The sequence below is a fragment of the Fundulus heteroclitus genome, chromosome 21 (genome assembly GCF_011125445.2).
Source record: "Fundulus heteroclitus isolate FHET01 chromosome 21, MU-UCD_Fhet_4.1, whole genome shotgun sequence".
NCBI classification, from domain to species: Eukaryota; Metazoa; Chordata; class Actinopteri; order Cyprinodontiformes; family Fundulidae; genus Fundulus; species Fundulus heteroclitus.
This window is the reverse complement of record NC_046381.1, coordinates 41,653,546-41,668,571: the sequence shown is the minus strand read 5'-3', so window position 1 is coordinate 41,668,571 and position 15,026 is coordinate 41,653,546. Positions and strand designations below refer to the sequence as shown.

The following is a 15,026-nucleotide window of genomic DNA, read 5'->3' as shown; positions in this document are numbered from 1 at the left end:
CATCAGGTGAGACGCTGCTGTATGCTAACAGCCGCTCTGACTGCAGCTCTGCCTTCTTTGTTTCAGAAAAGCACATGTGGAATATTTTATTTTATTTTACTTTTTCTGAATCAGACCCAGTAAAATGCGGTACATTGTTTAACATTCCGACCCTTCAAAAATAAATAAATAAAATAAAATAAAATAAAACATGTCATGCTAAATTAGCTGAGCTAGCGCATTATTTTTCCTCAAGTTTTAAATAAAACATAAAAGTGAATCATGAGGAGATCGCTGGTTGGTCACCATGTTTACCAGTCAGGTTACTGAAAGCCAAGGAATAAACACTGACAGGCGACATGGCCACAGGTGGAAATAATTCATTAATTAACTTAAAGAACAGAGAGACGAGCTTGCCAAGGAAGTTGTTGTTAGTTGTTCTATCCGCTGAACTTTCTGACCTGCTGGTTCATAAATCCAAAGAAACCTTTGACCACCGCTACTTTCATTCATTCCATCTGTGGCCAGTTTGACACGCTCTTCTAAAAGTTAAAATGATGAACACTGATAAACCTCAGACTGGTAGATGTTTGCTTTGCAAAGATCTGCCCTACTCTCCTTCTGATTGGTTAATGCTCTGGCTCTGCCAGGTTTCATTGGTTGAGAACAGCTTCTGTTTAAAATCTTTAATAAAAAGGTCTAGACGGAACTTTTTGCGGTCATTTTCCAAATGACGGAAATCCGTCTCAGCGACGGAGAATTTTAACCCCTGACATATATACATTAGGGCTGTAAAAATAACGCGTTAATTTCGATTAATTAAAAAAAAATAACGGATTAAAAAAAATAACGCAAATTAACCGTATAGGGTAGTTCACTGCTATTGTTTTCATCCGGGTTTTTCATGCCTGCGCGCCGGACTGGAAGGCAAAAGGCGAGCACAGCGGCAGACGCAAACAGAGCAAATGACGAGTTCTCGACGTATGTTTCTTCTTTAGATAAAGCATCACAAGATCGTTTTAAGAGTAAGTTGATAGTTGATGGTATCAGATTGCCAGATACCATCCAGATAGCGAGTCTGTGAATGCTGGCCAAACGATTTAGTCCGGCCCGGTGGCCGAATGCATTATCATTATTCAACGGCTGTATCTCCTCGCTGCATCGACCGATCTGCACTAGATTTTTTGTGAGTCGTGGGCGAGCGCTGGCCAACGCGTTCGTGTGTATCGCCCGGTGGACGGGCCGGGAAAATGCGTGACAGCTTCTGCGGTGGCTGGCGGCCGGCGGTGCGCGAAGGCGCTAGGCTGCAGGGCCGATCGACGCTGCTTGCGGCTTTAATTATTTAAGCAGAACAATGACCAGTGCAAAATTAAGTTGTATTTACTGGAGATGAAGTGTAGACTGCAAATTCTGTCGGGGTATGACGGCTCGATAGGGATTTGTCTGCCTGGGTTTTTTTTCATTGAAATTATCCATTTCTTTCTTCTTTCTTCGTCCTTCGGCAAACGAAAGAAACGTACATCCGACGATTTGGAATGCCTCTGTGTGCAACCGAGAGCACAACAAGTCGTAGTTGTTTACATTTCGAAAATAAACTAAAAGCACGCTCTAATTCACCCGTTTTGTCACGGTGTTTGGCGAGAACAGTCCTGCCTTTGCCTACCGGCGTAACCCGGAAGTAGCGCAGACGTCACTTTACTGTTGTAAAGTGTTGATATTGAGGGGAGTGTTCATTTATTTTCATTGTGTTCCCTACGTTACTGTGTGCCACATATGCCACAACCACATGTTAAAACATCTAAGGGCATGAAATGTGAATAAGAGTTTTTGAACATAATGTACCTAATGCTGATTATTCATTGAATCATTTTAATTTAAATATTTAAAATACTTTCACAGCAAAAATTATATGCGATTAATTTAGATTAATTAATTACAGAGTATGTAATTAATTAGATTAATTTTTTTAATCGATTGACAGCCCTACTAAATACCAAAAGCTGCAACAGAGCTGACCTGAATGAGTTGAAGATTTAGAAATCTGAATGGTTGAAACAGTCCAAAGTATGAAGAAAGTGCACTGCAAAAAAGTCAACTTGTATCTTTTGGCCTAAAACAGTGATTTAAATTGGTTAAACTTGAAAATAGAAATTATTGACATTTGAGGCAATAAAAATAGTTAGCACAACAAAGCAAGCCAGTTGTATACTGTAAAACAGTTTGGTGAGTTGCTAATACTTAAATCTTTAAGTTGGAGTTCAATACATGGGACAAGAGTTCTGCAAACTCTTATTTATTTGTTGAAAACAGCGGGAAAGCCAACTTTCCGAGTTGCCACTTGAAGTCTCATTGTGGCTGTGCTGCCTCGAGCTGAAGTCCACACAGATAAGTAACCTTTTATTAAATTAAGTTAAATTGATACGAGAATGTTATTCTAAGTTGTGTTGTGCAGTATTGCCAGTCGTTTAATGAAGAAGGCAAAACACATTTTTAACATTTAAACACCAACAGCTTTACAGTCAGTAGCGAAAGCTAGCGGCTAGTAGCACTGCATCAGTTAGCTGCTAGCTTGTCTGGGCAAGTCCCATAAAACAGGATAGGCACGTTATCGTCTGACTGGTTGGTACTCTGTTAATTCATGTTCATTATCAGTTCTAACTCAAAATTGTGGTCGCAAAATTAGACTACATTCCATGTAATCTCTCACTGTTAGAAGAATTGGCGGTGTTATTATACTGTGGTAATAACGCTGCCAATTCAGTACCTGCGTTGTTCCCTTTATGCAGCAGAAGAGCAGGTTAGTTTTACAGTAGGGGCAGTTAGAGAGCAGAGCCGGAGCCGAAGCCGCACACAAGCTGCAGCTCGGTCCGTTGGGCCTATTTTACTGTCTGTCTTCACAGTATATACAGTGCACTATTCAAACAAGGGAGAGTGCAGCTGTCGGTGCTGCCTGTTACGCTATAGTGGTCCGCTATATTATACTTCTATATGTAGTATATAGTAGGGCTGTCAGTTTTAACGCGTTAACTTTGTTAGACCATACTGCTCCAATTTTTAAGGCGCGTTCCATGAATGCTACAGACATTAGCAAAACAGACCGGCGCGCACTGTTGCCAAGCCCGCTTATTTCATGCGACTTTGGGCTTCTTTTTTCTAAAGTCGCTTGCAAATTTCATGAGTCACTGTGTAAACATCAGGGCACTACGATTATTGATTTAGCCATTATTGGCAAGAGTTTAACATTTTATGGCACTAGGATGTTTTCATTCCAATTCTGAAAAGTCCTTGAAAATAAAAAAAACATTCAAATATCTTTTGTACAAGCATGTTTTTTACTAGTGTCATTTATTGCCAATTTGCATATTAAAATGCCCAAATAGGCTTTTACACTTTCAGAAATAAAAAAATTAAATATGCGATTAATCTTGAGTTAACTATTGAAATTATGCAATTAATTGCAATTACAATTTTGAATCGTTTGACAGCACTAGTATATAGTAAATACTACTATATACCAGTGGGTACAATCGCAAAAATACAGACGATCAGTGAGTCTAATGACACTGATCACCGCCTTAACAGTTTGACAGTATAACCTCATATGAACCCAGCTCAAACTGACCCAATGCCTCAGCACGGTGACCAAGCTTTGATAAATATGCCGGATCTGCGTCGGTAGAGTGTCCCCTTTGTATTTTAGCCGGGTCGCTAGAGGAGATTTATTTTTATTTAAAAAAGACCTGTCCCTGAAAATCACACAGGGACAACATGGAGCTGTTTGTGTGACTGGTTATTGAGTTTTTTGAATGTTTACTTTAGGCTGTGTTCATATTTTATATTTTATACTGACTGTTGACTTTCTTAACCTCAACTGTTATAGGTGTTGGTTGGTTAAGTAGTGTCCTTAATTAATATACGCTAATTGTAATTCATCTTATTGCAGTAAAATGTATTAAAATTTAAAAATGGGACAGAATATTACATTTCCAGTCTTGCCAACCATAATGTCCAGTCTATTCTTTATGTTGTCATTAAATTGATTATGTGTAGGGTAGGGCTGGACGATAATTCAATAACAATATATATTGATCGATAGACGTGTGGCGCGATAGAAAGGAATAGGGTCGATAAAACTTCGATAGAAACAGTTTTCCTTCCTTCCTTTCAGCCTATCATATTAGTTGATGCTACAGGCACTACTTCCTCTCAACCAATCGTAATCGCGGACCCAGGCACGCCGTCACTAAGCTCCGCCCTCTCAAACCACAACACAGAGCACGTGAATATGTCGCAGCAAGGAGTGGCGGAGGAAACGGTCCCAAAACGGGGTTTTACTAGTTCGCCAGTCTGACAGAAATAAAGCATAGTGATTTGTAAAACTTGCAAGGAACTGGTAAATGGACGGAGATGAAGGGTGCAGAAGCTGGCTGACAGGAGGAGTGTGAGGTAACTGACCAGGAGGAAACTCTGGAGCAGAGGACTTGAGACCGTGGAACAGCTGCGGAACTTGAGACCGTGGAACAGTTGCGGAACTTGAGACCGTGGAATAGTTGCGGAATTTGAGACCGTGGAACTGAGTTGTAGAACTTGAGACCGTGGAATGGAACTTGAGACCGTGGAACTGCTGCAGAACATGAGACCATGGAACTGAACTTGAGACAACTCTGGAGCGGAGGACTTGAGACCGTGGAACAGCTGCGGAACTTGAGACCGTGGAACAGTTGCGGAACTTGAGACCGTAGAATAGTTGCGGAATTTGAGACCGTGGAACTGCTGCAGAACATGAGACCGTGGAACTGCTGCAGAACTTGAGACCATGGAACTGAACTTGAGATAACTCTGGAGCGGAGGACTTGAGACCGTGGAACAGCTGCGGAACTTGAGACCGTGGAACAGTTGCGGAACTTGAGACCGTAGAATAGTTGCAGAACTTGAGACCGTGGAACTGCTGCAGAACTTGAGACCGTGGAACTGCTGCAGAACTTGAGACCGTGGAACTGAACTTGAGACCGTGGAACTGAACTTGAGACCGTGGAACTGCTGCAGAACTTGAGACCATGGAACTGAACTTGAGACAACTCTGGAGCGGAGGACTTGAGACCGTGTAACAGCTGCGGAACCGGAGATCGTGGAATAGTTGCGGAACTTGAAACCGTGGAACTGAGTTGCAGAACTTAAGAACGTGGAAATGAAATTGAGCCCGTGGAACAGCTGCGGAACCAGAGACCGTGGAACTGAGTTGTAGAACGTTGGGCCGTGGAACTGCTGCGGAAATTGAGACCGTGGAACAGTTGCGGAACTTGAGACCGTGGAATAGTTGCGGAACTTGAGACCGTGGAACTGAGTTGCAGAACTTAAGAACGTGGAACTGAACCCGAGACCGTGGAACTGCTGCAGAACATGAGACCGTGGAACTGAACTTGAGACCGTGGACCTGCTGCAGAACGTGAGACCGTGCAACTGAACTTGAGACCGTGGAACTGCTGCAGAACTTGAGACCGTGGAACTAAACTCGAGACCGTGGAACTGCTGCAGAACTTGAGACCGTGGTACTGAACTTGAGACCGTGGAACTGAACTTGAGACCGTGGAACTGCTGCAGAACTTGAGACCGTGGAACTGAACTTGAGACCGTGGAACTGCTGCAGGATGTGAGACCGTGGAATAGTTGCAGAACTTGAGCGGAACGGAACCCAGGAGACGTGAACAGGAGAAGAGAACTTGAGCAGGAAAGGAAGCGTGTCTAGAGTTGAGGCTGGCTGGAACAAAACTGAAATGAAGGCTTCTGACGGAGCAAAACATGAAAAACTGAGCTGATACAGGGTTCTGGCAGAGACTGAGCAGGGAGAAGAACACTACGGACCGGCGAGCAAGAACAGACTGAGGTGAGTATAAATAAGGGTGGAACCAGGTGAGAGCAGTTGAAGGTTGATTGCAGCCTGACAGGTGGAATTAATTATTCTGAGCAGGGAAGGGAGAGAGGCAGCAAGGCTCAGACTGCAGCCTACAAGCTGCATCCTGACACATAGTAGTTTACCCTGAAAAAGTAGCCTTTGTTGGCAAAAAAGCTCACATCTTGGTACCTTGAACATTTTAGGTCTTTTGAACTTGTGGAGAGCATCTACGCAGACATTGAGATTTTTGATCCTCAGGCTCTCAACGACCATCATCCACTAGTGGCATACACAGTGGGGGGGAAGGTGCTGGTGACTCCAAAAGTGTGCCTCCTCCATTGAAGTGACACAGAATGGTCAGTGGACTCTCATTACACTCTATAGACACAACTCTGTTGCTCTCATTCACATTTTCACCGTTTCTTCTATTCAAACAAGATGTTGTCACAGCTTGTCTGTCATTTTATTTTGAGAGATGTCTCTGTTAGTTTTACTTCTTGTGTTTTCCCTCCTGAGTTGATTTCCTGATTTGTTTCACCTGTGTCTTGTTTCATTCACCTATGTCCTGTTTGCAGTCACCCCTTATGTTTGTGTATAGGTTTGGTTTTCAGTTCAATTTTTGTTGAATCCTTGTTTATATTATGTGCTTTTTGGCTGCTCAAGCTTGCTTTGCCTATGGAGACATCTGCTTTTCTTGTTAATACTTGATCTGCTTGTTAAAAGCACATATCTCATTTATTATAATGATGATTTGAAGGTAGAATTAACACATTGTTAGACCTTGTTACATTATTTATTAATTTAACTTTCAAGAAATTTTCTTTAACCTGACCCCACTGTGTTTTGTCCTTATTTTTTGTGACACAGGCTGGATTAGTACTGCTCGTGAAAATCTCCCCAAGAATGTCCCGTAAAGTGGCACTTCCTAAAGTACCTGGATCAGTTGAACAGTCGCAAAACATTCTTCAGGAAAATCTTTAACTTCAAGGCAGCTTTACACTACACTATGAGGACCCAGGCTTTAATAATGCTCTCTGTAATTTGATTGACATCCATGAGTTGCCATCTGAGCGTGCTATCTTGCACATTCTTTGGGATGACTCTGCACTTGTTCAGCAAGAGTCAGACTCTCTTGATTCAGGGTCTTCCCTGGATACAGCCAGTTTATCCAGCAGAGAATTACTCCAGAGTCCCTCAACTTTTATTAAGAAATATCTGTGAAGTGGCTCAGATTGGCCTTCACCTTTTCCAATCCCACCCTTCTCCTATGATGTGGTGCTGAAGCTGCGTAAAGGCAATGAGGCATATAGAGAGACCAAGAAAGGTATCAGCTTAACAAGAGACATGAAGACAGATATTTTGGACAAGATTGCTCAGGCAGTTTTTGAAGTGAAAGCCTATCCTGATCAAGACCAGATTGAGTTAGTTGCTTCTGCTCTCATCAATAGACACCCCTGCCTTCGAGAACTAGGCAGTGAAACGGGGTATGAAGGATGGAAAATGAGCATAAAATACAAACTTGGCAATTACAGGTCCAAGCTGCGTCAGGCAGGCTGTATCGAGGTGAGCATTAACAAGAAAAAGAGGAGCAGTGAAGATGATGGTGCCAGTTCTCTGAAAATAGCAAAGCGAGGAGAGATTAACCACGTCCCTGACCATCCAGAAGACCATAATGATGACTCACTGGAGGATGAAAGACTGGCTCTGGTTGAAGAGTTTAAGAAGAAGAACAAGAATGTTGCACTAATCAGGCAAGAGATGGAGCTGACCTTCTCCTTGAGACGCAAGGAGATCGTGGAGCTGCAGCTTATGGTTTCAAAGGTTCTGGTGCGGTAGCCTGCTCTGTTTTGTGAGGCAGAGGTAAGCAGGTGGACCAAAAATATATTATGTTGTGTTTATGATTTACTCGTTTTCAAAAGGGAGTAGAGGAGTTATGCGTGTTGATTAGAATGCATATTTTAACATGACAATGATGTTGAAATTGTATTGACTTTGAATTGAGGATTTAAATTTCCTGTTCACATTTTTCAACAGATAAGGGAGGAGTTTTATCACATCACAAACAAGAACCTAATGGACAACTTCAGAGCTGCCCTTCATCAGCACACTTGCAGGCTCCTGAGATTCTATCGGGGGAGGAGGACAGCTTTTTCCTCTGAGATGGATCAGCTGGATCAAGAGGTGAATTCTAGATGTAGTAATTTTTATGGAACATTATGGATATAAAAAAGGAATTTTGTCTTTTTATGAAGCTGTAGTAATAATGCTGGTAGCAATTGTTACAATGTTAAGTGATTCTTGTCGTAACAAACCCTCAAAATAAATGTATGGACATCTAAGGGACTGACTCAATAGCACAAGCAAGTAGGGTTGTCACGATACTAAAATCAACTCGATACCGATACTCAGGAAAATATTTGATACTCGATACCATTTTCGATACCACAAGAATAAAAAGAAAGACCCCAAAATTTAACAGAAATGTTTTTATTATTAATAGAATACAAATAAATAAATAAACAATAAGAACAATATTTTGAGGTTGTATGCTGTGCACAATATCAAGCAAGTTTGATTAAAAAAAATTTAACTTAAGTGTTCCTTCCTTGGCTATGCTTTACACACATAACAATGACACTGGCCAAACCAGTTAACAAACAAAAATAAATGCTGTATTTTAAGCAGCTGCACCTGTTACAAAAAAAGTCTGAAACTGAAAAGTGCACAGAATTATTCAATCACACAGAAAGTGCATTTTTCTTTATTCTGCACTATAGATGAATGACTGTTTAGGTGCCACTGGTGGTAGCAGTGGCCTGAATTTGCTTTGCAGCTTGCAGATTTTTTGCTACAAATACAAGCATGTCAATGTGTTCCCCTGTAAGTGTGTTGTACAGCTCTGGGATTTCACTGTACATAAAGTGATTCCGGGTGGGAAGAGCGTACCTTGGGTTTAGCTGCTTAATAAGTTGTTGGAACCCAGGTTTCTCCACAGTGTAAATAGGAAACTGGTCCATACATATGTACTCTGCCCCAACTCTATTTATTTTCATAGCTTCTGGGGACTTGGCATCATATTTCCGTTGTTGGTCAAACATAGATGGTAGCTGTGTTTGGTGTTCGGACGCAGGTCTACCTATCTCTGCTTCATTCTGTGTCTTCAAGAGAGAAAATAACACTTTTCAGTCACCAACATTTATGTAAACGTATTAACTCTATGCTTATGTATACTGACACTGTGTTAATTAACGTAATATGGGCATACTACGTGCCTGATTTATTTATTTAAGTTGTTTATGATCATTAACGTAACGTTAGCCTTGAATTGCTAGCTGCGGCAAATGGCTAATAATAACACACCAGCATTAATGCGGGCCACCAGCCACAATAACATCAGTAATAGGTAAGTTTGAAACGAAAGACACCAACCTGTCGAAATTCAGTGAGAAAGCCAGGGTGTCGGTCCTTCAGATGTTTCGCCAAGTTTGACGTACTGCTAGACTTGGTCGCCACCGTCTTGAAACAGTGTTTGCACACTGGTCTATTAACAGCCTTCGGTTTTCCTTCCATGTCAGGCTCGAAGGCAAAATACCTCCAAACAGCACTCTTGCCTCTATAATTTTCCACCAAAACTGCTTGTTTTGAACGTCCTGCAGCAGCACTGGCCATGCTCTCTACTGTTATTGTGCGTCACGGTGAGGGGGAGGGTGCCTGCTGCTGTGTGTGTGAGGGAAGAGAGAGAGAAGAGCGCAGCGCCGAAAGGTCTGCGTCGCGCGTACGCAGGGGGGGTATCATTACTTATCAAAATGAGTATCGTAACCAGATACAATGTTTTAGTATCGGAGTATCGGTACTTTTTTGAGTGTTGATACTTTTGACAACCCTACAAGCTAGTGAACCAGTGGTTGAACAAAGTGGTTAAACAAAGACATGAAATTACTGTGATACAGTGGCTCTTTCTTGTTAAACAAAGGTTAACATAATCTTTAAAAATATATCTTGCCCTGTAGGGATCATAATGTTGTCAGACAGTGACAATAATATTAGCCTGTCAGTGACACAAAAAGTACTTATAGTGGACATACATTGACAGTGAGCAATCGCAGGGCCCAAGCTGAAAAATGTCAAAATACCCATTAAAAGCAGTAAACCTCTGACGTTTTGTAGATATGGAAGAGGACAGCATGTTTAACCTACTTTATCTTTGTCAGTTACATCTTATAATGTTTCATGCAACTCTTTGTTTCAGACATCTGACATCACTGCACTTCGACAAACTGCAGCATTGAAGGGCCTTCCCTTGTATCTCCGTGACAGTCAGGTGAAGCTCTTCAGGAACTGTTTTGTAAATAGTTATAAGTAGAAATTGTAAAAATAATATTATACTGTATTTATAGTGCCAAATTTAAAGGTATACTATGCAACCGGGGTTGATTTTCCAGCGAGGCTCCCCCCAGAGGGCGAAAGTAAAAGTGCACTGTCATAAAGATGCTCAGCTGTTGTGGTTTCTCCGTCAAGCCAGGCGCGGTTGTTTTGAGCTTAGCAGACAGGCGAACGCAACGAAAAGTAAAATAAACGGCAGTACAAACAATGACTAACACAGTGAAAGTATGAACATTAGGCTTCCCGCAGCGCTATCTTGGCGAGGCGGCCGCCACAGCCGCTGCGGTAGCGTCTCGCCAACATTAAAAAAAAAAAACATTCAAAAATATAATAAATAAATAAATAAATAATAAAACTCGATATGCTTGCATGTTTATTTGACGTTAACACGCGGTTCTTTGTTGTTGCTTTCACGCGTGCATATAGTGAATAGCAGGGCAAAAACACATGGAGTTCTCGCCGTAAAGCAAGACCGACTCTCGCGGTCTTGCACGAGACTTCTGAGCCTGTGGGTGCGGGCCGAGGGCTCCTGCAATTGCAAGTACGTATTTCCCCCACAGACCACCAGGGCGGCCGAAAAAAACCTTTGTTCCACCTGAAATTACTCATTTAATCATCCAAAACGGTATGGAATACATTAATTAACTGAAAAATGTTGCATAGTATGCCTTTAACGTTGACTTCAACCATTACGTCTCTGTCCACCTTGTTTCTTTATCTTTCCTTATGGCCAGAATGTCTTCAATAGCTGTACTGTCCTGGTTATGACTTTCTGTAGCCTAGGTGATGTCAATTGATGTGTGTAAGGAATTAAATATTTAATTGTGGGGTATGGGATGGAAATAGTTCACATGTCCAACTCATAATTAATTAAATTTGGAAAAAAATTGTATTCAATAATTTGTGATTATTTTAGCGTAATGCCTTATTTCTATTCACAGTAATTTAATGACTAATGTCTTTTCCTGTCTGTCCACACAAGGACACTGACCGAGAAGAGGAGCAGACGAAGGGCCTCACTGTGGGTGTCCTCACTGTGTTGGAGGATGATGACAGCGCAGCCAGCTCCTCAAAGTGTTGTGAATGTTGCTGTTGTTGTGGAAGAAGAGATTGTCCTTTAAGATCTCCCTGACCTGCCAACTGCTTTTGCTTACCTCTTTGGACTGATCAATGCTTTGAACCTTAAGTACCCAAAGGATCTCAGGTACACATTTGAAACTGTTCAGAAGGTTTTCATGGAACTTGGTACAGATCTCTCTGCAAGGGTAAGATCCCTCAAAAACAAACTCCTTGAGTGAATCCGCACGCTAACTGATACTGTTGGGTCTGAAATTGTTGATCTCTGAAAGGTTCCTTCTGTCCAGCCCCCACATGTTCATTTTCTCTTCCTGTTACTCTCACTCAACTCTGGTGTACCTCAAACTCCCACTGTCTTACATTTATTTTGCACTTTATTGGGTTTTCCCTAAACATCTTAAATGTTGAGGTACAGTGTTTGTAAAATGGCACATAGTATTGAGCAAAAGCTTGTGCTACGCAATATAGCACAAGTTGACTGGGACAATTGGGTGTCATTAGTTTGCATTTACTTGGCCCTCTTGAAAGGGCTTTGATCCTGGTACACTTCAAATAAAACAAAAGTTTTGAATGTATATGTTGCATCTGTAATTATTTATACAAATCATGATTTAGTACAACTTACATGAGAGTTAGTAGAATAAAGAATGTAAAGTTATTATAATTTAAAATTAGAAGTTAGTACTACTAACAGGATAGTTGACAAAAATTAGAATTCAGAGTTGAGCAAACTTAAAACCAAAACTTGAAATATTTATTTTGATTGCCCGACTTAAAATTTTATCGAAGTTTGTTGCCTCATCTAGCTTTTTTTTTTTACAGTTAGTTAAAGGGCCAAAAACGTCCAGAACCGACTTGAATAATGAAGAATAAACCGGATGGAAATAGTGCTGAATCAGCATCACTCAATGAAGACATCTGGACTCACCGAGCCTTTCTGCAGTTCCTCACAGCTGGAATCAGTCTCAGTCGTCCTGCTGCTGATGTGTTGTACTTCTCCAGGTCCAACTCATCCAGAACCTCCTCTGACATCTGCAGCATGAAGGCCAGAGCTGAGCACTGGATCTCTGAGAGCTTCTCTGATCTGTTCTCTGATTTCAGGAACTGTTGGATCTCCTGAAAAACTGAGAGGTCCTTCATCTCCATCAGACAGTGGAAGATGTTGATGCTTCTGTCAGGAGAGATTTTATCATCAGTGTTCATCTCCTTCAGGTTGTAGATGACTCTCTGGATGGTTTCTGGACTGTTCTCTGTCTGACCCAGCAGGCCTCCTAAGAGTCTCTGGTTGGACTCCACAGAGAGGCCATGAAGGAAGCGAGCAAACAGGTCCAGGTGGCCATTTTCACTTCTGAGGGATTTATCCATGATTTTTTTCATGAACTCATCCAGAGATGTTTCATTGTATTCTTGTCCCAGGAACTTCTCCGCCTCCTCTGTGTTCCTGCTGGTGAAGCAGTGGAACATGTAGACTGCAGCCAGAAACTCCTGAATGCTCAGATGAACAAAGCAGTAGACTGCTTTCTGGAACATCACACTCTCTCTCTTGAAGATCTCTGTACAAACTCCTGAGTACACCGAGGCCTCTGTGACATCCAGACCACACTGCTGCAGGTCTTCTTGGTAGAACATGATGTTTCCTTTCTCCAGATGTTCCAACGCCAGCCTCCCCAGCTTCAGGAGAACTTCCCTGTCAGCCTCCATCAGCTCCTGTGGACTCCTCCCATGTCCTCCATGGTACTTGTTCTTCTTCCTCCTGGTCTGGACCAGCAGGAAGTGAGAGTACATGTCAGTCATGGTCTTGGGCAGCTCTCCTCTCTGCTCTGTGGTCAACATGTTCTCCAGAACCGTAGCAGTGATCCAGCAGAAGACTGGGATTCCACACATGATGTGGAGGCTCCTGGAGGTCTTGATGTGGGAGATGATTCTGCTGGACAGCTCTTCATCACTGAACCTCCTCCTGAAGTACTCCTCCTTCTGGGCGTCGGTGAAGCCTCGTATCTCTGTTACCCTGTCAACACATGAAGGAGGGATCTGATTGGCCGCTGCAGGTCTGGAGGTGATCCAGACCAGAGCCGAGGGAAGCAGGTTCCCCTTGATGAGGTTTGTCAGCAGAACGTCAACTGATGACTTCTGTGTGACGTCAGAAACAAGCCGACTGTGGTTGAAGTCCAGAGAAAGTCTGCTTTCATCCAGGCCGTCAAAGATGAAGAGAAGTTTGTGGGCAGCCAGCTGCTCTGCTGGGAGCTTCTGGAGGGTTGGATGGAAAACATGGAGCAGCGTGAGAAGACTGTGCTGCTCACCTCTGATCAGGTTCAGCTCCCTGAACGACAGCAGAACCACCACACGGACATCTTGGTTCTCCAAGCCCTCGGCCCAGTCCAGAGTGAACTTCTGCACTGAGAAGGTTTTTCCAACACCAGCCACGCCGTTGGTCAGAACCACTCTGATGGGTCCATGTTGGTCAGGTAAGGCTTTAAAGATGTCGTGGCACCTGATTGGAGAGTCATGGAGGTTCTGGATCCTGGAAGCTCTCTCCAGCTGCTTCACCTCATGTTGGGTATTTACCTCTTCACTCTGTCCCTCTGTGATGTAGAGATCAGTGTAGATCCTGTTGAGGAGGGTTCTACTTCCTGGTTCATCACTTCCTTCAGTCACACGTTCACATCTCCTCCTCAGACTGATCTTATGTTCCTCTAGAACCTCCTGCAGACCAACATCTGCTGGAACAGAGAAGAAAAGACAGCTGAAGGAAAAACCTGATTTAGTGATGAAGTTGGAACAGAAACATCTGGAACATCAGGAGGTGTCATCATTAGAAGGTCTCTTAGTTCACATGATGTGATGCTAACCAATGGGATCCATCCTTAGAACCAGAACCTTGTTAGATGGTCAGACAGCAGAGTTCTGCCTCTGCTTTGTGGCCAGTATCTGTTCACTGTCAGGATCTGATTCACAAAGCAGATCAGATGAAGAAATGCTGACAGAAACATGCAGCAGCTTTCAGCAACATGAACTCTTTAGCATCAGGTCACCATTGTCCTCATTTCTCTGTTTCTATCTGACCTTCTCCCACAAACACAGCAGCTACAGAAGAGGCAGAGAGACAGAAAATGTTTCCTGGCAGCATTTTCAGCCTTAATGAAGGAAATCTGGAGGAAATGCTCTAATCTGCCAGAGAAACAGCTCATTGGATCAGGTAGTGTTCACATTTCAGATGCTTTTCTCACTCAGAGACTGGATTGGATGTTTTTAAAGAATAATTACAGATTAGAAATGACATGGACTGATTTGGCCCTTTAGAAGTAAACAGCAGATAGAAATATTCCGTGTTTCTACAAATATATCTCCTGTAATCTGGGATCTATTGTCAGAGTAAATAAAGGTTTCTGTCTCTCAGACTTTCCTTCCCTCTTTCTGTAAAGCAGCAGTGCAGCAGGTTGTTTTCTCCACCTTTTTGTTTCCATCAAAATGAGCAGCAGCTTTAAGGAGATGTTCAGTTTTAATGCATTTAGCACAAAGGGCTGAAAACAGAACCACTTCAAAGCAAACCCAATAGGTTGTTGGGTTGAACACAGACGTTACATTTACAGCAGCTGGAAATCCAGAGATTCAGGGGAAATAATTGATCACAGAAAGACTTTAAACACTTAAATTTTGAAATCCCAACTAAAGACGTGGAATTAGTTCAACAGAG

The 15,026-nt window shown here is 42.4% G+C and overlaps 1 protein-coding gene across 1 annotated transcript in view; it reads right to left on the bottom strand.

Moving 5' to 3' along the window:
* The window catches only part of LOC105923907 (NACHT, LRR and PYD domains-containing protein 3-like), a gene marked incomplete at its 5' end in the record, with an annotated part of 30,428 nt that extends 16,381 nt beyond the window's left edge, over positions 1–14,047 (bottom strand). The window contains one exon of the mRNA XM_036124977.1: positions 12,261–14,047. Coding sequence (XP_035980870.1) covers positions 12,261–14,047 — 1,787 coding nt within the window. The remainder of the gene's footprint in view (positions 1–12,260) is intronic.
* Between the last annotated feature and the right edge of the window lie 979 nt (positions 14,048–15,026).